The 20624-nt window shown below is 55.9% G+C and overlaps 8 protein-coding genes across 8 annotated transcripts; 5 read left to right on the forward strand and 3 right to left on the reverse strand.

Moving 5' to 3' along the window:
• Positions 1–279: 279 nt before the first annotated feature.
• On the forward strand, positions 280–1725 carry N657DRAFT_484581 (uncharacterized protein). The gene is made up of 3 exons (XM_062787598.1): positions 280–457; positions 517–594; positions 656–1725. Exons 1-3 carry the CDS (start codon positions 424–426, stop codon positions 1687–1689), a joined length of 1146 nt encoding a protein of 381 aa, XP_062646683.1. The 5' UTR covers positions 280–423; the 3' UTR covers positions 1690–1725.
• A 704-nt stretch (positions 1726–2429) lies between these two features.
• N657DRAFT_646674 (uncharacterized protein) lies at positions 2430–5069 on the forward strand. Its single transcript, XM_062793162.1, has 4 exons — positions 2430–2847; positions 2961–3163; positions 3267–4402; positions 4459–5069. The coding sequence occupies exons 1-4, from the start codon at positions 2799–2801 to the stop codon at positions 4880–4882; spliced, it is 1812 nt and encodes a 603-aa protein (XP_062646684.1). The 5' UTR covers positions 2430–2798; the 3' UTR covers positions 4883–5069.
• On the reverse strand, positions 5020–6448 carry N657DRAFT_621079 (uncharacterized protein). The gene is made up of 2 exons (XM_062790608.1): positions 6333–6448; positions 5020–6272 (listed from the first exon to the last, which is right to left on the reverse strand). The coding sequence occupies exons 1-2, from the start codon at positions 6350–6352 to the stop codon at positions 5201–5203; spliced, it is 1092 nt and encodes a 363-aa protein (XP_062646685.1). The 5' UTR covers positions 6353–6448; the 3' UTR covers positions 5020–5200.
• A 149-nt stretch (positions 6449–6597) lies between these two features.
• Positions 6598–7805, reverse strand: N657DRAFT_691355 (uncharacterized protein). Its single transcript, XM_062797103.1, has 3 exons — positions 7591–7805; positions 7346–7532; positions 6598–7289 (listed from the first exon to the last, which is right to left on the reverse strand). Exons 1-3 carry the CDS (start codon positions 7675–7677, stop codon positions 6919–6921), a joined length of 645 nt encoding a protein of 214 aa, XP_062646686.1. The 5' UTR covers positions 7678–7805; the 3' UTR covers positions 6598–6918.
• A 118-nt stretch (positions 7806–7923) lies between these two features.
• On the forward strand, positions 7924–9074 carry N657DRAFT_664713 (uncharacterized protein; the record flags this gene model as incomplete). The annotated part of the gene is made up of 2 exons (XM_062795252.1): positions 7924–8983; positions 9044–9074. Exons 1-2 carry the CDS (start codon positions 8019–8021, stop codon positions 9072–9074), a joined length of 996 nt encoding a protein of 331 aa, XP_062646687.1. The 5' UTR covers positions 7924–8018.
• A 2857-nt stretch (positions 9075–11931) lies between these two features.
• On the forward strand, positions 11932–16246 carry N657DRAFT_575132 (uncharacterized protein; the record flags this gene model as incomplete). The annotated part of the gene is given in 6 exon segments (XM_062789080.1): positions 11932–12160; positions 12229–13599; positions 13617–13724; positions 14303–15273; positions 15358–15523; positions 15582–16246. 6 exon segments carry the CDS (start codon positions 11932–11934, stop codon positions 16244–16246), a joined length of 3510 nt encoding a protein of 1169 aa, XP_062646688.1.
• Positions 16247–16715: 469 nt separating this feature from the next.
• N657DRAFT_646681 (uncharacterized protein) lies at positions 16716–17654 on the forward strand. The gene is made up of 3 exons (XM_062793163.1): positions 16716–17280; positions 17442–17533; positions 17582–17654. Exons 1-2 carry the CDS (start codon positions 17080–17082, stop codon positions 17454–17456), a joined length of 216 nt encoding a protein of 71 aa, XP_062646689.1. The 5' UTR covers positions 16716–17079; the 3' UTR covers positions 17457–17533; positions 17582–17654.
• A 980-nt stretch (positions 17655–18634) lies between these two features.
• On the reverse strand, positions 18635–19676 carry N657DRAFT_634880 (uncharacterized protein; the record flags this gene model as incomplete). The annotated part of the gene is made up of 5 exons (XM_062791312.1): positions 18635–18787; positions 18876–19010; positions 19082–19279; positions 19473–19500; positions 19606–19676. The coding sequence occupies 5 exons, from the start codon at positions 19674–19676 to the stop codon at positions 18635–18637; spliced, it is 585 nt and encodes a 194-aa protein (XP_062646690.1).
• Positions 19677–20624: the final 948 nt, after the last annotated feature.

The following is a 20624-nucleotide window of genomic DNA, read 5'->3' on the forward strand; positions in this document are numbered from 1 at the left end:
ACGCTTGTGGGAAACGAACGTTGCAGTTTCGCTTTGCCCAACGTGGAGCTCAAGATAGCCAGTGCAAGACTTCAGTACCTACCGATAGGCGACGCGGATACACATGCTGCAAGGAAGGTTATACAATGCGTTAAATACAGCCAGCAAGAGACCAGATAATGAGAAGCCACCCCTTACAACTCTCAAGATCGCTGTCTGACGGGGAATTGAAGGCATCAATGGGTTAAACGCGGTTACAGAGAGCTGATGGCCAAGACTGGAAGGGTCCTACTTTGGTGGGGTTGATGGTGGAATTTACGGGCGGTGACGGTATGGGAAGCGGCAGAATCCAGAAATTTTCTGGGGCTGCAGCAGATTGCAGAAAAGCGCTGTGCAAAGCAACACTCCCACTCATCCCAGCTTTGGAAAGACTACCCCGACACAATGGCTCCTGAGCTCCGTAAGAGGAAGTCCAAGCGTAGGTATTTGACTTAGTACATCCCTAGTCTAACAGAAAGCTAATTGGCTGCGTTCTAGCTGCTCTGGCAGAGCCAGAGCCCGCCGCCAAAAAGGCGAAGGCCACCAAAACCACCCCGAAGGCCGAGAAGCGGAAAGGTGAGTGATAATTCACCCATCAAAGTCTGCGTCGCTAGCTAAATGCAGATTTGTATCACAGCCCCTGAGGACGCTTCCCCGGTTGCCACCAAGAAGCAAAAGCCGTCTAAGGATGTAGCCTCCAAGAAGACTGCCGCGCCGGCGAAAGAGGAGGTCGCTCCGAGGAAGTCGGCCGTGAAGAAAGAGAAGCAGGTGCCAAAGACCAAGACCACCCCTAAAAAGCTCGAGAAGGCCGCAGAACCAGAGCCACAGGAAGACGGTGATGTCCCATCCGATGTGGAGCAGGAGGAGGTCGACGACGACACAGAAGCCCTTGTGCAGGCTCTCGACAGCGGCGACGAGGACGAGTCCAAAGACCAGATCAGCACATACAGTAAGGGCCAAGACGTCGGCAAGGTTCCGAAAGCGAAGAAGGCGAAATACTCGGGCACCAGCAGCGGCACGCCGGGCGTCATGTACCTGGCGCGAATCCCTCACGGTTTCTACGAGCACGAGCTGCGGGCGTACTTTGGCCAGTTCGGCGACATCACGCGGCTCCGGGTGGTGCGCAACAAGAAGACGGGCGCCAGCCGCCACCGGGCCTTCATCGAGTTTGCTGACGCCGAGGTCGCCGACATTGCCGCCCGCACCATGGACAAGTACCTCCTCTTTGGCCACATCCTCTCAGCAAAGATCGTTCCGCCTGCCCAGGTGCATCCGAATCTCTTCAGGGGCGCCAATCGCCGCTTTAAGGTTGTTCCGTGGAACAAGATGGCCGGTAGGCAGCTTGAGCGGCCGCTTTCCGAGTCCCAGTGGCAGGCCAAGATTTCCAAGGAGGAACAGAGGCGGGCTGCGAGGGCCGAGAAGCTGAAAGAGATAGGGTACGAGTTTGAGGCTCCTGCACTCAAGCCTGCCGAGGCCAAACAGCTGCTGGAGAGCGGTCCTGGGAAGGAGCCCAAGGTGATTGAAGCTCCGCCCGCGGCCGAGGAGGCCGAGGTGAAGGAGAAGGAGAAGCAGGCTGCGGAACCCGAAGCCACCAAGCCAAACACAACGAGCCCTATGAAGGAGCCGGCTCCGCAGAAGAAGGGAAAGAAGGGCAAGAAAACAAAAGCATGAGCGAGTGCTCATATTACTGCAGTTTTGTCACCCAATACCCGCGACTCGAGGAGTCAGGAGCCCCTTGCAGACCTAACAATGTCCGCGCACCGGAATGTATGCACCAAGCGAACCTGACAGACTCTTGGAAATAGAGCTCGCGCCCAGAGAGCTATCAGGATTATAAAGCGCGAACAGCTGATCTACTTCTACCCGGTTGTGAAAGAGCCAGCGTTTGCTGATGCAATGGCAGATTCTCATTCAAAGTGAATGTCAGGCGGAAGATGAAATATGTGTGAAAGAAAAGGGAAAAATTTTAGCTTGAAGGTCAGCACTGGGTCCAAGTACGCCTAGTGGGTGAACTGTTATGTGTCATGCTGAAATTTTTGTAACATACTCGACTGCATCATTATAATCAACACAGTGTGTTTATACTATGGTTGTTCAAGCAGGCCAATTCGGCTTCAAGCTCCATTTTTAAGGTGTGAGAATCCAAGTCAGACCCTCGAGCACAACAGTTAGAGCGCACCTCTACGACATGCTTATGGGCTCCTTCTCATTCAACCTTGCTAACCAGCGTCGATAAATGGCTGGTCTTCTCCTTACAATACAATACAAGTATACGGAGCAGGTCAGCTGTAACCCGATGCTGATGGGCATTGTACAGTTAGTGGGCAGATGTACCTCAGCTCTGCCCTACCGCTCTGGCAGCCTGGCCAGACCTTGCAGCCCTCGGGCTGTGTGTCCCTTTCCACACATGTATTTTCAGGAATGACGAGATTTGAGTAACAACAATTCAGGGGTCCATTTCGTTTACGGAATACATTGTTATCAAGAGGCGGTTTTAAAAAAAAACCCTAGAAGCCAGCCGCCGACATTACACACTGCGGTACGCCAGAATAAAGCCAAAAGAACCGCCTCCCGATTTAACAGTAAGAGAGACGAACCAGGTTGCGGGCTGTGGGTGCGGAAGAGCCAGTCCCATCCATCCTGTTGCAGTGGTGCTGTATTTGTACTCCGACGAACAACAGACGGAGACTAGACAGGACCCATTGTCTCTGGGACATGCATTCGTGTCCGCAACACCAACGAGACTGACCACAATCGCCAATTGCGTTCGAACCATAACCATGTCCTCATCGGCCGCGCCATCGAGTTCTGTCCAATCAGCAGCCCAAGGTACGTCTCAAAGTGGGCTCCGGGAGACATGATTGCAAGGCCAAAACACCACCCTGGCTTCTTCGCTATGTGCATTTGCACTAATGGGAAATGATGCTCGCGGCAATATCTAGGTCCCGCCGCCTCCAACAAGAAGAAAGGAAATAAGAAGAAGAAGGGCAACAAGAGTACTGGTCCCGGTGGCAGCAAGAGTGACATCGCTGCCCCTGATACACCAAACAATCCTGCGCTCGGAATACACAAAAACGGAGATAAGGATGGCGCTGAGAGCACTGCGGTCGAGGAACTGTCAGAGGAGCTAGAAACTCTCGGTCTGGTAAGCTCGGCCCACCTTTTCGGTTCGTCGGCCTTGCCTCTGCTCTTGCCTTGTCATTGTCGGCTGTATGCTCCGCTATTTCTCCGTCTAACGCGTGATGTAGGGCCCATCAAATCCGCTGCCAGAACAAGACACTGTGCCAGACAAGTCGGGTACAGAACCGGGCGGCGCCGACATAGAAGGAGCAGAAACGGGAACAGAACTTGAAGCCGACTCGACATCCGCCGCCAACGGCCATGCAGGGGCAAACGGACACGCACCAACCGGGACAATATCAGGGGCCACGAGCGCCAAGTTAGAGACCATGTCACAGGATCGGGAAGCCCTGCGGCTCGAGGTGGAGCAGCTGCGGAAGCAGCTCGAGAGCATACAAAAGGCGCACAAGCAGGAGATCACACAGCTGCGGGCCGACCTGGACGAGAGCGAAGCGGCCAAGGAGCACGCCGAGACACAGTACGAAACACTGCTAAACCGCGTTGAGAAGATCAAGGAGACGCTGGGCGACCGCCTGAAGCGGGACAAGGCCGAGCTAGAAGAGGCCAAGGACCGCGTGGAAGAACTCGAGGCGCAAAACGACGAGCTGCAGAAGAGCCTGGCCGCGCGGGAGCGGGAAGCAGACCGCCTGCGGGATGAGGTGCAGGAACAGGGGCGCGAGCTGGCCAGTTTGCGCAGCCGGAGCAACCTCTCGCAGCAGAACTGGTTGAAGGAGAAAGACGACATGGCAAGGCAAATGCAGCTACTCAAGACCGAGCTCGAGTCGACGACGGCCGCCATGGGCGAGTGGGAGGTCATTGCCATGGAGGAGCGCTCTTTACGCGAGAGCCTTGCTGATAAGGTGGCTGATCTCGAGGACCAACTCGCCAGCGCGCGGGAAGCGTATGAACGGGCCGACTCGGACCGGGAGACACAATCGCAAGCCGTCGACCGTCTTCAGCGGGCGCTGCAGGAACTACAAGAGACACGGAAGAGGGAATTGCGGGAGATGGTCGAGTCGACAGAAGAACAAGTGCAGGCGCTCAAGAAGCTTGCGCAGGAGGCCGATGCCCGCGCAGCCGAGGCAGAATCGGCAAAGGCGACGCTATCAAAGGAACTCGAGCGGACCGCGCCGTTTGAGAAGGAGGTCAAGGAAAAGAACCTGCTGATTGGCAAGCTCCGACACGAGGCCATTGTGCTGAACGATCACCTAACCAAGGCCTTGAAATACATCAAAAAGACCAAACCTGAAGAGACCATCGACAAGTAAGCTGCTCGCGCTCTTGCCCCAATTTCAAGCGCCGAAACTAACAAAACCCCAGACAACTCGTAACGAACCACTTCCTCCAATTCCTCTCCTTGGACCGCTCCGACCCAAAGAAATTCCAAATCCTCCAAGTCATGGCCGGCCTCCTGAACTGGAACGACGAACAGCGCGAAAAGGCCGGATTAGCGCGGCCCGGTGGCGGCGGCGGCAGCGGCAACACGCTCCGGCTCCCGATGTCGCCGTTCCACCGCACGCCAAGCTCGCCGGCGCTGAACAGCGACTTCTTCTCCGAGCCGGCGTCCATGACTTCGTCGACGACGCCCGGCGGCGGCGGGAAGGAGTCGCTTGCGGATCTGTGGGCCAGCTTTTTGGAGCAGAGCGTCGACGAGGCGGCCAGCGGTGGCGGGCCGTCGAGGAAGGATAGTATGGCCAGTGTCAGCACGGCGGGAGGAAGGCCGGATATCCGAGGGCATAGCTAGCGTGCGTGGCATGGCACGGCATGGCGTGTTGGGGATTGATCAGGTGAAGGGTAGAGGTGGCTGGCACTGCCACTCGTCATATCACATTGTATGTATGTTGGAAAACAAGCCTACAGCGGCGTCTGCCAGCGGGTATTGGCTTAGATAAACATCACTGTTCAGGGGAACTATCTCCAGCATACTTCATCCCACTTCACTGGAGCACAAACAGTAAAGTGACCCCAGAAGAGCCAACTACGGCTATATTGAGGAGGGTGCCTAAACGGCTACTCATGTCTAACCCAACCCTTGACCTGATACAAAACCATTCCCCTCGAATCACCCAACCACCTCCTCCCTCCCCATCCCTCCTTCCCCACTAGGAATCGGCATCAAAACCGCCTTGGCATACACCTCAGCATCCCTCTCTATCCCCGCGATATCAATCCGATTCGTCAACGCATCCTTCACCCCCTCCACAACCTCCCTCTCCTCCATCATCTCCCCCATCAACCTGACCTCATGCGCCCAGTACGCATTGCCCCTCGCGCGAAGCTCCTCGTCCCGCAAAACGGTGTTCTTTACCACTCCTGCGGCGTTGATCCGCCCTTTTACCGCCGCCAGCCCCCTCACGGCGCTCTCGATGCGCTCGGCTGCCGACGGCGCCGTGACGAAGGCGCGCTGCGTGCCGGAGAGGTAGAGCAGCAAGGATAGGAGGAGGTCGAGCGCTGCGAGAGAGAGATAGCGGGTTGTGCGCGCCATCCAGTAGAAGAAGTCGATCTCGCCTAGCCGCAGCGCGCGCGCGTTGGCGGAGTGGTTGTAGGTTGAGGCCCAGTATATGTCAGCAAAGGCGATGGCCACGGCGGCCAGCGTGGCGGGCGTGCGCCAGGTGGTGGCGGCCGGGGAGGCGGCGGTCAGGAGGGAGGAGGTCGCGAGAGCGATGGTAATGAGGTTGACGAGGTGCGGGGTGAGGAGGTCCGGGAGGGCATAATAAAGGTAGGAGCGTGGTTCGTCTGAGGTGCAGAAGGGGCAGGTCGCTATGGCGGAGGGGCCATATTGCAGATAGAGTAGGCGGGACTCGAGCGAGGCGAACTTGGCGCGGAGGGACAGGTCTGCCGGGGTGAGGGTGTTGCCTGGCCTGAGGGTCGACAGCCGGGTGAAGAGCACGTCGGCGGGGATTTGGAGGCGGGATTGAGTGACCTTGAAGATGTTTTCTGGGGAAAGGATGGGGAGTGTGCGCAGGAGGAAGACGAAGGCTACCGCGAGGAGGATGAAGATGGCGCGGGAGATGGGTGGCGGGAGAGGGCGGACTGTGAGTCCGTGGATTCGGGGCGCGGCGCGCACGCGGCGGTAGTAGGCGATGGCTTTGGGGAGGAGGAGGGGCCCGAAGAAGAGGACGAGGGACTTGATGCTGTGAGATACGTCAGAAATCGCCTTGATAATACCAGCGCCGATCTTAAGAATTACTTACGTCCCCCAAGGTACGGCCATTCTAAATGTATTGCCGCCGTCCACAACGGACCCTGTGGTGGGAAGCTGGGATGGCGCTGTTGAGACCCTGAGGATCGAGATGCAAGGTGTTGCAACTTGGACGAGGCTGCGAGTTTTGGTGATGTGGGGCGACGATGGAAGTGGGTCGCTTGAGCTCGGCTCAGCCTTGCAGGGTATAAAATATAGATTTTGGAACGCAAACTCCAGTCCTTTCCATCTGCAAAGCATAACCAAATCTCTCCGAGGTTGGATATCAACGGCCTCAACGCTGGCGGCATCTTTTGTACGATTAACTCACCACCTATAATTCGCAATTTACGACATTGCTGTCTCCAGTCCCGATTCTGCGCTTGTGACTGCACTCTCAACTGGCACTATCGAAGCTTTGGCGGCCCTCCCCATGGTCGCTCAAAGTCAATGTGTTGCCTAAATCGAGCCCAAGCACTCTGCCAAGAGTCATCTCACGTAGTGTTGCAGAATTCTAGCTCCGGCGATGAAGAATCTTTGCGTCAGATGCTGAGAGACATTTCCGTGTCGGATTTCTAACCTCGCAATATCCCGCATATTCACCATTCTTTCTTGCTCTCCCCAGTTCCAGCTCCGACCCCCGCCGCCGGGACGGGCTGTTTCTGCCTCTGCTTCCGTGACTGCCTGCTTGCCGCGACAATGCCCAATATGCCCACCACCGTCTCTATGACGAGCGCCAGCATGCCGGTGCACGCCCACTGCCACACCACGATGCTGACGCTGCCCAGCGGGGCCCTAGGAAAGGACGCGAACCACTCGAAGTAGTAGGGGAACCAACCGTAGGGAAGCCAGAACATTGGCTCCTTGCCGTACCACCACGGCAGAACCCATTGCACGCCGCGGGTCGAGATCAATCGGACTGTCGTGAGGTAGCGGTCGAATGTGGCTCGGGAGGCCTCGAGTCCTGACTCTGCGCGGTATGGACTCAGCAAGGTGACATGCTTTCGGGATGCAGCAGGCACATACTCTTTTTCTCCAGCTCCTCAAGCAGCTTGTCATGTTGACGACGCAGCTTTGCCCACTTGGCGAATTCGTCCTGGCTGCTCGTCGCATTGAGATCGTGGCGGACTGCCAGGTATTCTTTTTGCTTCTTGCGCTGCTCGGCAAACTCCTTGGCCAGTGGTGTTGGGAGTGACAAATAGGTGCGCCATATCTGGATTGTACCATCCTGTCAGCATCCCGGTATTGTGTTTGTTGGGGAGACGGCGCACTAGGTTGTTAATGGTTGATGCGCCGATGGTGTTGATGAGCTGGACCACGAGCTCGACCACAAAGATGACAACGAGCAAAGACGGCATCTTGCCTGCTTGCGGAGGAAAGAAGAGAGGGGATCAGCGGCTCTGGGTAATTGTCAAGGGCACGTTGCTGTCATGGCCTGGTGTCTGTCGTCGCCAGCGTCCTGCTCTAGGAATCAGCTCGAACCGTGCCCGTCGATGACGGAACTGCCAGCTCACACCAGTCGCTAGTCCTTGTGCTCAAGGGTTAGGGTTCTCACAGGCACTGGGGGAAGCACTCATCCACTCAGATCCCTCTTCAGCCGTACTCCCAACTCTATCCGTACATTCAGTCTGGCTTTGTTGAATTCAATCACAAAACTCCAACACACCAATAGTTGGCTGAGTTGGCACCCACTCCAAGGATGTCGCGGGCCTTGGACAGTGAGACCGCCGCGTCCCTGAAGAAAGGGGACCCCCTGACAGCATTCCAAGCCATTTCCAATGTCCTGGCCCTGCCATCCGAAGGCCTTCTGGAAATCGAGATTCTCGGCAGAAGCCACATCTTCGAGAAGGAACAGTACGTTCTTCAAGACGGGCACGCCATAGGGATCTCCAAACTGGGTCTTGTACAGGCCTTCATGGTTGCCCGGCAGCAACTGAGGCATCATCTCGACGGGATCAAGCCACTACCAGACGACGACCTGTCCGCCGCGACGGCAGTCATCCTGCTCTTTGATCCAGAGCATCTCACGGCCGCCAACGCTCGGAAGCGTCTTATCCAGAGGCTACTATCCGGCTGTCAGAGTGACGCACGAGCGAGACTCGAGAGGGAGAAGCGCTTTGTGGACGGCCTCCTGACGAGCAGGCTACACAGGCATACCAAATCGCCCACTCTCTGGAGCCATCGCCGCTGGCTTCTCGGCCTGTCCACCTCGCTTGGAGTACCCATTGACGTGCTGAGAGATATCAGGGACGTTGTGTTCGTGGCGGGGGAGAGACATCCCCGGAATTACTATGCATGGTGTCATGCCCGCTTCTTGATGGGCTCGGGCAGGGACATCAATCTCCCAGCGGTATTGGCAGAGGTGCAGGCCTGGTGTTTTCAACACTACACCGACATATCCGGCTGGTCGTTCCTCTACTTCCTTCTCGACGCTGGGAACATCGCGAACAGGGGCTCCCAGTGTTCGACCTTCACCGAGGTCCTCAGCCTTGTCAAATCGCTTCGCCTGACGAACGAATCTGTCTGGGTCTTTCTGCGGACTGTTGCCGCAACAGGGCTTGTTGGAGAAGACCAATATTCTCACTTTCTCGGGGCTCAGGCAGCCGTTCTTGAGAACTCAAGACTGCAGTCCGACCAGGCTGTCTTGCGAGCTGCTCTCGAATGGTGCGAGACATATCGGCAGAACAGTAGGACACAGCCTGTTGCTACAGACCCATTGGGCAGTCAACCAACAGTCACGCCCAGGAAGATTTAAGAGACGCCAAACGTTCATACGCCTGCGAGGCGGCACCGTCAAATGCTTACTCCCAACCTCCCGAACATCAGGTACTGGCCAGCATGGCCAGAGGACTGTGGGTGCAGCTGCACGGCGTAGCACTCAGCGCCAACGGTTGGAGGCCAAGACGGAAGGAGCCGGCCTTGAACACCACGATGTTGGGTCGCGCAATATATCAAGACGCTCACAGAACATCCGAAATGAGGAATGCATGAGGCCGGGCCGTCCTCTAGCCCTCGAGCCCTCAACAACATGCATCGGAACCAACGCACAATCTAAACCGCTCTATGCCCACGAAGAAGCAGACACTGCTCTCTGTGATATTGGAGGTTCTCGCGTCCAATGGTATGGGATATCAATGCAACTCACATTCAGCCGGTGGGAGTGTTCTGCGTCAGGAGGCACCCAAATGGATTGATAACGGACTCTTCATGATGCGCACTAGCGTCCACGGCCATGAGTTCATATCCCGAAATCGGTGGATTGAATACCCCGTCTTTTTTTGGAGTTTAGGGGGTGGCACAAAGTGATCGTCAGATCTGCGGGGGGGAAACTCTCCAGGAGCACATGTTCCCAGTTGAGGTGAAACGGACGCACACCTCAGCCACGACGATCCGAAACAATTTGGGACACCGGGCAAGCCACTAACTATCATAAGTGAGAAAATGTTGCAGTGTACGGAGTATCCGTAGCCTTTGAGAGTTGCTCTTGCGGCCGAGGTGATGTGGGCGTGTTGCTCTTGAATGTACGCGCGTGTCGTCCTGTCCTTCAAAAGCGAAACCGTTGGCCATTTGGAAGTCTTCGTTACTGGCATGCAAAGACAAGGTCGTACCGTTAACTGGGGCCAGCTTCGGGGCCCCGTTGCCCCTCAATCGTGCACGCTGAGGAGCACCAACATCCCGCAATGAAGTACGGGAATTGGCGTGCAGGGTCCTCTGTATATATGTGCTCATAAGGCGAGAATGCGCGCGGCGGGTTGATTTCGCTGGCTATTGACAAGTTCGAGCATCTCGTGGTTGGCATCCGTCCGGTCTTGTCAGTTACAAAGCCGGGGCAAGCAAATTGGATGAAGCGCCGATTGAGCTTCGTCAAGTAATCGTCCAATCAAAGCGCGGCTGTGGATTTGTCCAAAAACACTGGCTTGATTGTTAGCGTGTTTAAGTGCAGTTTACCTTGTGTTCTCACCCGATTCATAACCTTCACTGAGGCTCGGCCGGATCTTCGGCCACGTCCTCCCTATCTTTTGCACGGGTTTAGCAAATCGGAAGATCATTAATTCCGCCGCTGCCGAGAGTGCCTGAGAACTCTCTCCGCGTTCACGTGATTGTAGCAGTCATCATGATATGGAAGAAAACCTGGTTGGCTGTCTCGGAGTTTGGAAAAACAGAAAGCTGTGGACCGAGACCTAGCCGAGCCTGAGTGGAGTTGTATGAACCGGGTGAGAGCATACGGTACTTTACGGAAAGAAGGGAAGGAAGGATAAAAGAAAGATATGTATTAGTTATTAAGCCATAGCGAGATGTGAAGAACGTAATATGGAAGAGGAAGAATAATAGAGATGTCAAGGCGAATGAAGATGACACCTGTGGTACTCCGTTGGTAATTATCAATCTCAACTAGCGCTGCGCTAACGAATAAATTCGGGTTGAGTGTAATGAGAGCGCTGAACTTGGCAAGACCTTGAGCCCCGTCCTTTGCAAGATCACAAACTTTCAAGGATTCAAGTTAGGTTTGCAGTTTGTCTGCTTTCCTTGTCGATGCCATTTGCGCAACGGCCGCTGTAAATCGTCACTGACCGGATGTCCACGGAATTGGAGGGTTGCACTCCTGAGGATATGCTCCGCCTCTCCTCTCCGTTCTCTCTCCTCCACATCCAAACGCCCATGCCATGCACGTTGCTTGCATCGAACCGGTCAACTGCCAATTAACGTCAACCGACCAAACTGCACTCGCCGTCGCCCAGCAGCTGACCCGCCGTCATCCTGCTCAATGGGGAAGGCGATGCAGAGAGACTGCTACCTCTGGATATTGCTGTAAAGATAGAATGGCCTTTTGGCCGCCCAAGTCTCGCGCCAACAGTGGAGTCAGCCACACGCTCCACCCTAGCTTCAGGCCAAGGCCTGCAAGGTCGTCTCCGCGATGGGCTCGGCGTCGTTCCGATCCACCATCTCATGATTCCATCCTCTCTCCTCAATCCCTTTTCCTTCGTCTCCGTTACCCCATCCTCACCTCACATCGACCTCCCCCTCCTCTCCACCTACAGCCTGGCTCGGTCGGGTGCGTATGGTGTGCCGTTCTTCGAGGGTTCCTTTTCTGTCTGCATCATCAAGGACATTGTTGGTTTCGTCCTGTCTTGGATCCGCGCCTCCGCCCGTCTCGCCCTGAGCAGTGTGTCTCTCGCCTATACATACCTCGTGTCGTCCAATTTGTCGTATCGATTGTTTCCAGCCGCCCGTTTCCGATTGCTTTGTCGACAGATTCCAGCATTTTGTATAATTCCAAGCCCAGTTTTTTCATTTTCCTTTACCGACGCTCTGCACCGTCGACAACCACAAGCGTCTGGGCAAGATACATACAAATGCCGCCCATCTAATCACTAATCACCGTAATATTTCTCGGCGTTGAGTCCGGAACTCGCCGCCACTCGATTGGCAGCACCAGGCCTCTTCAAGCTCTCGAATTGGTTGCTTAATGCTCTGAGCACCGTCATCCGACCACCTTCCAACCTCCAATATCCGGGACGTCCAGTTATTCCCCTGAGGCCACCGGCGACCTGTCGCCCCTTGCGCCGAGGCCGGTGTGGGAGTGGTGAGGCCTCAGGCGGCGCTTCCTCAACATGATGATCGTGTCAGCTCTGCTCCTGCAGCTGACGCTATGGGTTGCTTCCGTTCACGCCTTCTTCCCCTTCATCCCGCCCGACCAATGCGATCCAGTTGAGCCCTGCGGCGCTTCTGTGAGTGCAACAAAAAGAGCTGGACCAGGGAGTACTGTCGAAGGGGTAACTGTCGACCTTTATCGCGGACCCAGTAATGTAGGCATTCATCCCCATTCTACGCCGGACTTTCGTCAGCCTCTAAACTCCTCATTCACGACATGTTTCTGACCTCTTGACAGGACAATGGTGTCTCGGCAGACAGTGACCCAGTTGCCGCAGCGGCAGCTCGGCTTGCCCGCAAGTTCGGACGATTTCAGCATTCCCCTACGTCCGAACTGGGGAAGCGGAAGAACACATACTCGGTATCCGAACCCGCTACGCCCACAACGTCCAACAGCGCAGGCATCTACCAATACGGGCCCGACTACTCCTACTTCATCAAGGTTCAAGTAGGTGCCGCTCAGCAACCTTTCTACATGCTGCTTGACACGGGTGCGTCCAACACGTGGCTCATGGGCTCCGACTGCGAGTCCGAGGCCTGCCTGGTGCACGACACTTTTGACCCCAGCTCCTCGAAGTCGTGGCGGACGGATAATAAGGCCTTCTCGATCGAATATGGCTCGGGAGACCTCAAGGGCGTTGTGGGTGAGGACACAGTCTCGTTTGCCGGATTGACCGTGGATGTGGTCTCATTTGGACTGGCAAATTACACCCACAACGACTTCAAGCACTTTGCTTTCGACGGCATCCTTGGCCTTTCCATGGGCCCATCCGTGACGGGCACCTTCTTGCAGACGCTGAAGGCGAAGAGGCTGGTGAGCTCGCTGATTGTCAGCATGTCCCTGAACCGCGATTCGGACAGGTCAAACGACGGTCAGGTCACGTTCGGCGGCGTTGACAAAGCGAAGTACACGGGCGAAATCTCGTACAACATCATTCAGTCGCCTCAGAAAGAGCAGGGCGAATGGGCCATCAAGATGGATGCTCTGAGTTTCAACGGCACGTCAGCCGGTGTCGCCAACAGGCTCAGCTACATCGACACGGGCACGTCATATGTCTTTGCACCCCCCGACGATCTCGAGGCGTTATTCAAGCTTGTCCCCGGGTCCAGCTCGTTCAAAAATGGCGACTATGTGGAGTACCAGATCCCGTGCGACACCACGCTGCCGATCAATCTCAGCTTCGGCGGTGTCACCTACGGAATTTCGGCCCAGGACTGGGTCGCACAGAAGGGCGATAATAAATGCATCAGCAACCTCTACGGCTACGAAGTCTTTGAGGGCGCCTGGCTGGTGGGCGACACATTTTTGAAGAACGTGTACAGCGTCTTTGATGCGGACGAAATGCGAATCGGCTTTGCCTCGAAACCTGCGCCCCCGCCAAAATCAACAACCACGTCGGTTGTGGCCTCTGCTACTACGCTATCGGCAGCTGTCACGTCGGTGGCCGGCGGCGATTCTGCACAGCCCATCATGCCCGGCCTCAACAGCCAGCAATCGGCGACGGCTGGGAGTGTCCCGGCGACGACCAGCACTGGGGCTGCACACACGCAGGTCAATGGTGGAAACCAACTGGGAAGGGGCCTCTCCATCTCGGCACTGTGTTGTGTTGTTGTCGTGGCCGTGCTAGGTTGAAATGTTGATGAGGCGGGATGCGGCTAAAGCTTCTGCTCTCCGCCGGTAAGAGCAAACCCGGGCGAAGAACGTACAGTCGGCCCACAGCAGGCCGGCAACGTATTTCGCAGCTTGATCACCGTTGTCTTGCATCTAATTTGTGAGCGGTCGGGTTGACAAACATCCAGTGATACCCAGGAGGAGGATTGGCAAACGCCAACATTTTGAGCTCGGCGCTCAACTAATAGCTCTCGACCGGGAGAGACCGATTTTGTCTGTACCATATTATAATGAGACTCTGTGGAATTCCACAATCGACGCTTTTCTTCGCAGTTCTTTGTCTGAAAGAAAGTTGTTGGCAATGGAAATATTATGCTCAATTGCTGTGATAAGTTCCATTGCTCTCCGGATTCGTCGGGTACCGTCGGCAGTGCAGACTCAGCCGTTTCCGAACGGCTGATGAGGCTGCTTCAAGACCGTGACCCCTGAAACGACGCGACAGGGATGCTGACGTCTGGGCTACATCAATCCCAGATTCCCTGAACAGGAACTCCGTCCGAGGGTACACACAATCATTCTTCCGCCAAGAACGGCATCCTTGACAAGCAGCTTCTCTTCTTCCTTCTTCATGCCAACAAGACAGTTCCTCGAAGTGAAACTGACGAGTACTAATTGACTCCGGGCTGCGACTCCGCAAGATGCCCTGAGCTGCAGTTGAGAAATGGCCAGGGCCACATCGCACGGCGCTGCACCAGCTGCCCACCGCCGCCGTCACGGAGCGTCGCCTTCGCCATCAAGCGGGAACAATCACAGGAACAACAACGAAGAGGCCACGGGTCTGCTAGCAGCAGCCGACCCAGCCGACAATGACGACGACAACAGGGACAGCGGCCACATAGTCCACCCTGGCGACCCAGCCGACGGCGACGACGACCACCCGAACCCGCGAACCCCACACCGCGTCCGCTTCGACCTGCGCCCGACCATAGTCTCCGAAGCGCACGCAAGAAACGGCTCCGACGACCACGACGACAACCCCTACCCGCCGCGAGAAAGCCTCGACTTTGACCTCGACTCGGCCGACCCCCTCTTCCGCAACACAACACATATCCGCGACCATCAACACCAGCGCGTCCCCCTCCTCACAGACATCGAAGCCCCCTCGGTGACCGTCGCCACCAGCACCACCTCCTTACCAACTGACGCAGAGACATGGCTCACGTCAGAGCTGCGCCGCCCCAAGTCCTCGCTGCCGTCCGCCTTCATGAACATGGCCAACTCGATCATCGGCGCGGGCATCATCGGCCAGCCGTACGCGCTGCGCCAGGCGGGGCTGCTCGCAGGCACCCTGCTGCTGGTCGTGCTCACCGTCGTGGTCGACTGGACGATCCGGCTGATTGTCGTCAACTCCAAGCTCAGCGGCTCGACGAGTTTCCAGGGCACGGTGGAGCGGTGCTTTGGGCGGACGGGGCTCGTGGCCATCTCGGTGGCGCAGTGGGCTTTTGCGTTTGGTGGCATGGTGGCTTTTGGCGTCATTGTCGGAGACTCAATCCCCAGTGTCTTGAGGGCCGTGTGGCCTGGGTTGAGGGATACGCCTGTGGTGGGGTGGCTGGCGGATCGGAGGGTGGTGATTGTGTTGTTTACGCTCGGGGTGAGTTACCCCCTGGCGTTGTATAGGGATATTGCCAAGGTAAGTTTGCTTTTCTACAGGAGGGGTACGGAATTCAGAGGCAAGTGAGGGAAGGGGACGAGGGCTAATGAGTGGAGTGTGTAGCTGGCGAAGGCGAGTACCCTCGCGCTGGTGAGCATGGCGGTGATCGTGGTGACGGTCATTGTGCAGGGCATGATGGTGCCGGCGGCAGAGCGGGGGTCGCTGAAGGACTGGCGGCTGCTGGTTATCAACGATGGGATTTTCCAGGCGATAGGGGTGATATCCTTCGGTATGTTACAGCTCTTCTCGGGGGGATATCAAGAAAAATACGGTGCTGACTTGTCTAGCCTTTGTCTGCCACCACAACTCGCTCCTTATCTACGGGTCTCTCGAAAAGCCCACCATCGACCGCTTCGCCAGGGTTACGCACATCTCGACGGCCGTGTCCATGTTGGCCTGTCTGCTGATGGCCCTCGCGGGTTTCCTCACTTTCGGCGACAAGACGCAGGGCAACGTGCTTAACAACTTCCCTTCCGACAACACCATGGTTAACATTGCGCGCCTCTGCTTCGGCCTCAACATGCTCACCACGCTCCCGCTCGAGGCCTTCGTCTGCCGCGAGGTCATGCTGAACTACTACTTTCCGGGGGAACCGTTCAACATGAACCTGCACCTCATCTTCACCAGCAGCTTGGTCTTCAGTGCCATGGTGTTGAGTCTGGTGACATGCGACCTCGGCACCGTGTTTGATCTGGTCGGCGGGACCAGCGCCGCCGCCATGGCGTATATCCTCCCGCCGCTGTGCTACATCAAGCTCACGACGCGTTCGTGGAAGACGTACGTGGCCTGGACGGTCGTAGCATTCGGGTGTACGGTTATGGTCATGAGCATGCTGCAGGCCATTGGGAAGATGATAACAGGTTGGTCATCAGCCCTGTCTTGTCGTGTTAACAGCATGATGGCTAACGGATCTGGTGTTGTAGGCGAAGGAGAAACAAGGCAGTGTTACTAAACAATCATGTTACTAAATAATCATGCATGGATGGACCACGGTATTACGATTATACCTATCTGCTGACTTCGAGGGAGCATACACTGCATAGAGCGGAAACGGTGCCGGGCTAGCGGTTGGAGTTTGTGCATTAGCACTGGGGAGTTTCGGCGTCTGGGTTGCTAAAGACTCTGACCACATACCCTCCCCATCTACACTGTGTTAGCATTACATACTCTGGGACGGAGCCCCCATCATATCAAGATACGGCAGTAGACGCTGCTCGTTCGAGTCACTTGGTGCCTCATTCAAAATCCCCTCCCGCCTCTTGATGTCTCATCTTTTTCCTGTCACTGGGACGGGAAGCTCATCGCTGCTGTGTCACCCACCCGCTTCCGACCACAAGATAGGCTCTGTTACGTCCAAACTTCTTGGCGTGGGGAACCGACACCAGCTCTCGGATCCCCGCACCTACCTTACACTCGCGCCCGATTCAGTATCTGCTTGACCTTCGATGTCCTGCTGGGTTGCAATGCAGGACACTGACAGACGAATGGGTGACCGGCTGCCTAACCGTCAGCCCCGGTGTACACAGTAGCAGGAAGGGGCGGTGCTGTCGGCGGACACCCGGTTCTGATTCGCACAAGCGAACCACCTGACCTCGTCTTTGCTAGCGGCGTGGAGGCGACTGCGTGGTCAGCCTGACGCTGAGCTAGCTTAACAATTGTGAGGGGGCATAAAGGCGGTTAGATGTAGGCACCACAAGAAGGAAGGTGGGAGGGAACGACAAGATACGGGGAAAAGGTATAAGACCCCGCTTCCTGCTGAACTGAAGTGTGGAACTCCAGAGCTGAATGAGTTCGACCCCTCTTCTCTTGTATCTACTACATACACAAATACTCAAAATCAAAAACAACATCACTCATCTCCCATCCCACCTTCCCGTCCAAGAAACACTCAACATCAACCAAACAAACAAGATGCACGGATCCAGCTGCCCCAAGTGCGGTGCCTCGTCCGATGGCGCCTCTAAGTCGTGCGGTTCCTGCGGCGCCGTAAGCCCCCGTCTCATCCCGTCAATTAAGAGTTCAGAGTCTCTATTGTCTTGGGAAGGCATAATTCCCAGGACTACATATACATCCGACGACCCCCCCGTTCGATGCAGTCAACGACGTCGATAATGACAGAGTTACTAATCGAACTCCTTCAACTACAGAGCTGCCCCAACTGAGTTGACCAACCCGCGGTACCACAGCTCCTCACCGCAATAGGACGTTTGTCGTTGGTGCTCAGAACCACTGAGGGTTGGTTAAGCTGTGGTGCGGATTGGGTCCGGTCAAGCTGAGTGACAATCAGGACGGGATGACGTTTATCACCAATGGATTGCTGCGGAAGAGAGCAAGCTTGGGTTCTGCGGTTAACAGAATCGACTGATTTTCAAGGGGATTGGGGGGTGGTTGAAGGGGCGTTAATGGATAACTACCGAACTGAAGATTGATCACGCCTGTGATGACCGGGCCAGAGACCTTCTCAACAGAAGATTAAAATGATTGAATGTCTGGCTGGAACGTGCCTACGCCGTTACCTGATTCAGGTTCACGATGTTTGCAATAGACGGACTGTTAGCTGGAAGGTAGCTCCAAGGGCAAGAAGCTGACGCTGCCACGGGACGGCGGCCAATGGTAACAGATATGAGCGTCAGGCGCAGGGGCTGCTCTTAGTTACGGTCGCTCCCTCCACATGACCAGCACGCAAAAACGAAACCAAGAAAGAAAAAGATACCGTGGCTCTGTAAATTGACTCGGTCCGTACCAACAACAGCGTACCAAAGCTCGACAGTCAGAGACGCGCAGAGCACATGGTCTGGTCCAAAAAGAGCATAATAAATAGCTAGCTAGTAACAAGAGGACAGGAAACCACAGCACCGTCGAGTAATGTGAGACAGACAGACAAGAGAGAAGAAAGTCAAGATAGAAAGGGAAGTGCATTGGACGTGTTGGATTATAGCTTGCCGCCACAGTTCGTCGTTTAACCGGCCAACTCCATCTTCTGACGAGGTTGCAGTCGCATGAGGCAACCGAGGAGGTACCCCAGATGACTCATGATGCTCACCATCCGCATCCTCGGTTTCCAGCTCTTGCTTGCCAAAACTATTCTTCCTCCAAATCTTTCCGCGATTGTGGGCGCCTGCGTACAGTTCCCCGAGCGTACACGGCGCTTTCCCACGTCCGGCGCTCATAGACGGCCGACTGGGGGGAAACAGCCTGAGCACTGTTTATACCTCTAACTGTCGTTCCAAAGACAAGGAAGGGAGCACGTCGTATTTGCGAGACCTGGTGCGAGTAGAATCGAGGTCGGGGCAAGAGAGTCCAACAGTATGGGAGGCGTCTATTCAGAATCGGTGGGTGCTCAGGCGATGACGCAGGACTTCTTCTTCTTCCCGGTCTTCTTGAGCAAAGCAGCCCGTGTTGCGAACTCGAACACCTCGCGGACACCCTCGTTGGTCTTGGCCGAGCACTCAAGGTACTTGGTGGCCTTGATGTTGTTGGCAACCGCTTGGCCCTGTCTCGCGTTAGCATAATGTATGCACCCAGACGGGTCGGGCCTTGTGTGCTGCCAGTCCGCTGCGGGTTGGTTCGATGCTGCCTACCTGTTCAGTGGTCACCGGCTGCTGGCTGGTCTTGCGGAGCTCCTCGATGGTCTTGGGGTCGAAACGCAGATCCTTCTTGCAGCCAACCAAAATCTTGGGAACATCCGGGCAGAAGTGATGTACTTCGGAGCACCACTGTCGCAAGGGCAGCGTTAGCAAGAGAGTCTATAATGCACGTGTGCTGCACCGGGTCGATTTTAGCTGACCTTCTCGCCGACGTTGTCCAGGGAGTCGGGAGAGTCGATGGCGAAGCAAATCAAGATGACGTGGGAGTCGGGGTATGACAGGGGTCGCAAACGGTCGTAGTCCTCCTGGCCGGCCGTATCCCATAGCGCCAGCTCGACGTGCTTGCCATCAACCTCGACATCGGCGACGTAGTTCTCGAACACGGTAGGGACATAGACCTGTGCGCCATGTCAGCTCGTTGATTGGCAACGCTTGTCGTGTTTCGATGCGATGATGCAACGCCTGTGAAGCGGAACGTCGCTATCAAAAGCGATGGCGCCATATATCGAGGCGATCTGCAGAGTGCGAGGCTGGAACCCGGGCTTCGCCATTCGAATCATGTCAAAAAGGGAATTCCATGAACCAACTCACCTCTGGGAAGGTACCCTTAGAGAAAACGCTGCCATCAAACCGTGTCAGTACAGAGCCGTGTGGACCACGAGGACATACCTGGAACTCGGCGCCCCCAACGAGGCCGGCACGCAATGAGGAAAATGAGACTTACATCAACAAGCAGGTCTTGCCGCAGGCACCGTCACCGACGATGACCAGCTTTCTGCGGAGCTCGGCAGTCATGGTTGCTGGGGGATAGAGCTATGCGATGGAGTAACGGAGTGTCGGGTGAGTTTGAGGATGCTGCAGCAGGATTCGGCTGCAAGCGAGGCGCGGAGTTTGGGCGACGCGAAGGCGGAACAGCGTTCGGTCGGGAGTCGCAGAGGGAGGGAAGGTGGCAGGCGATGCCACTGGGAAAACCGGGTTGCCGGGTTGTTTGATGCAGCAAATGCAAGAGAGATGGAAAGGGTGAAAAGTGGAGGAAGAAAGCCGGTCGATGCAATTGATGGCAGAGAAAGGGCGGCCGGGTGCTCTGCGCTGGGGAATGGCCGGGAAAGAAGGGGACGAAGAGTGGGTGCCGGTCCGCCGAGAATGGAGCGTTCTGAGTGGTCAGAAACCTGGCGACCTTGGGGGGGCTTGCTCAAGTGCTGTTCGCTTGGTCTGGGCTGAGATGAGGCAGTCGTCAGTTCCAGGTTGCAACTTGTCAGGTGTCGGATTTGCACAAGTCTTCCGACGTTGAAATAAGGGTACTCACATATGTAACGCAAGGGAAGAGTGCGGTTTTGTTCAAGAAAGACGTTGGGGGGAAACGACTCCTTATTCGCGTCTTTGGTAGAAACGTGCTGTGGAAAGGGCAATTCGTCATCAACAAATGGTTGCGCTGCGGTCTGAATTGGGTTCTGTTGTTGCTTGTCGATCTGGGCCCAGAACAAGCTGGCGCAGGCTGGCAAACTCCGCAAAACCGTACGGCAACCCCTGAGAATTGCTGAAAGAGTGTCAGATTGGTCTGTTGTTGACACAAGACGCTGCTCATACATACTACTTAATATCATCGGTAAATGTCTGCGCATTTAGTAGCAGGCAGCGTCATGTCTTCGGTACTTCCAAGTGGAAGTCCTGCACACGGGCGGCAGTGCAAAGGAAGCTATCAAAGCATGACTCTGCCGGCCAGTTGCAATCATCTGTCCGAGG

The sequence above is a fragment of the Parathielavia appendiculata genome, assembly GCF_033297405.1.
Source record: "Parathielavia appendiculata strain CBS 731.68 unplaced genomic scaffold N657scaffold_8, whole genome shotgun sequence".
Classification (NCBI taxonomy): domain Eukaryota; kingdom Fungi; phylum Ascomycota; class Sordariomycetes; order Sordariales; family Chaetomiaceae; genus Parathielavia; species Parathielavia appendiculata.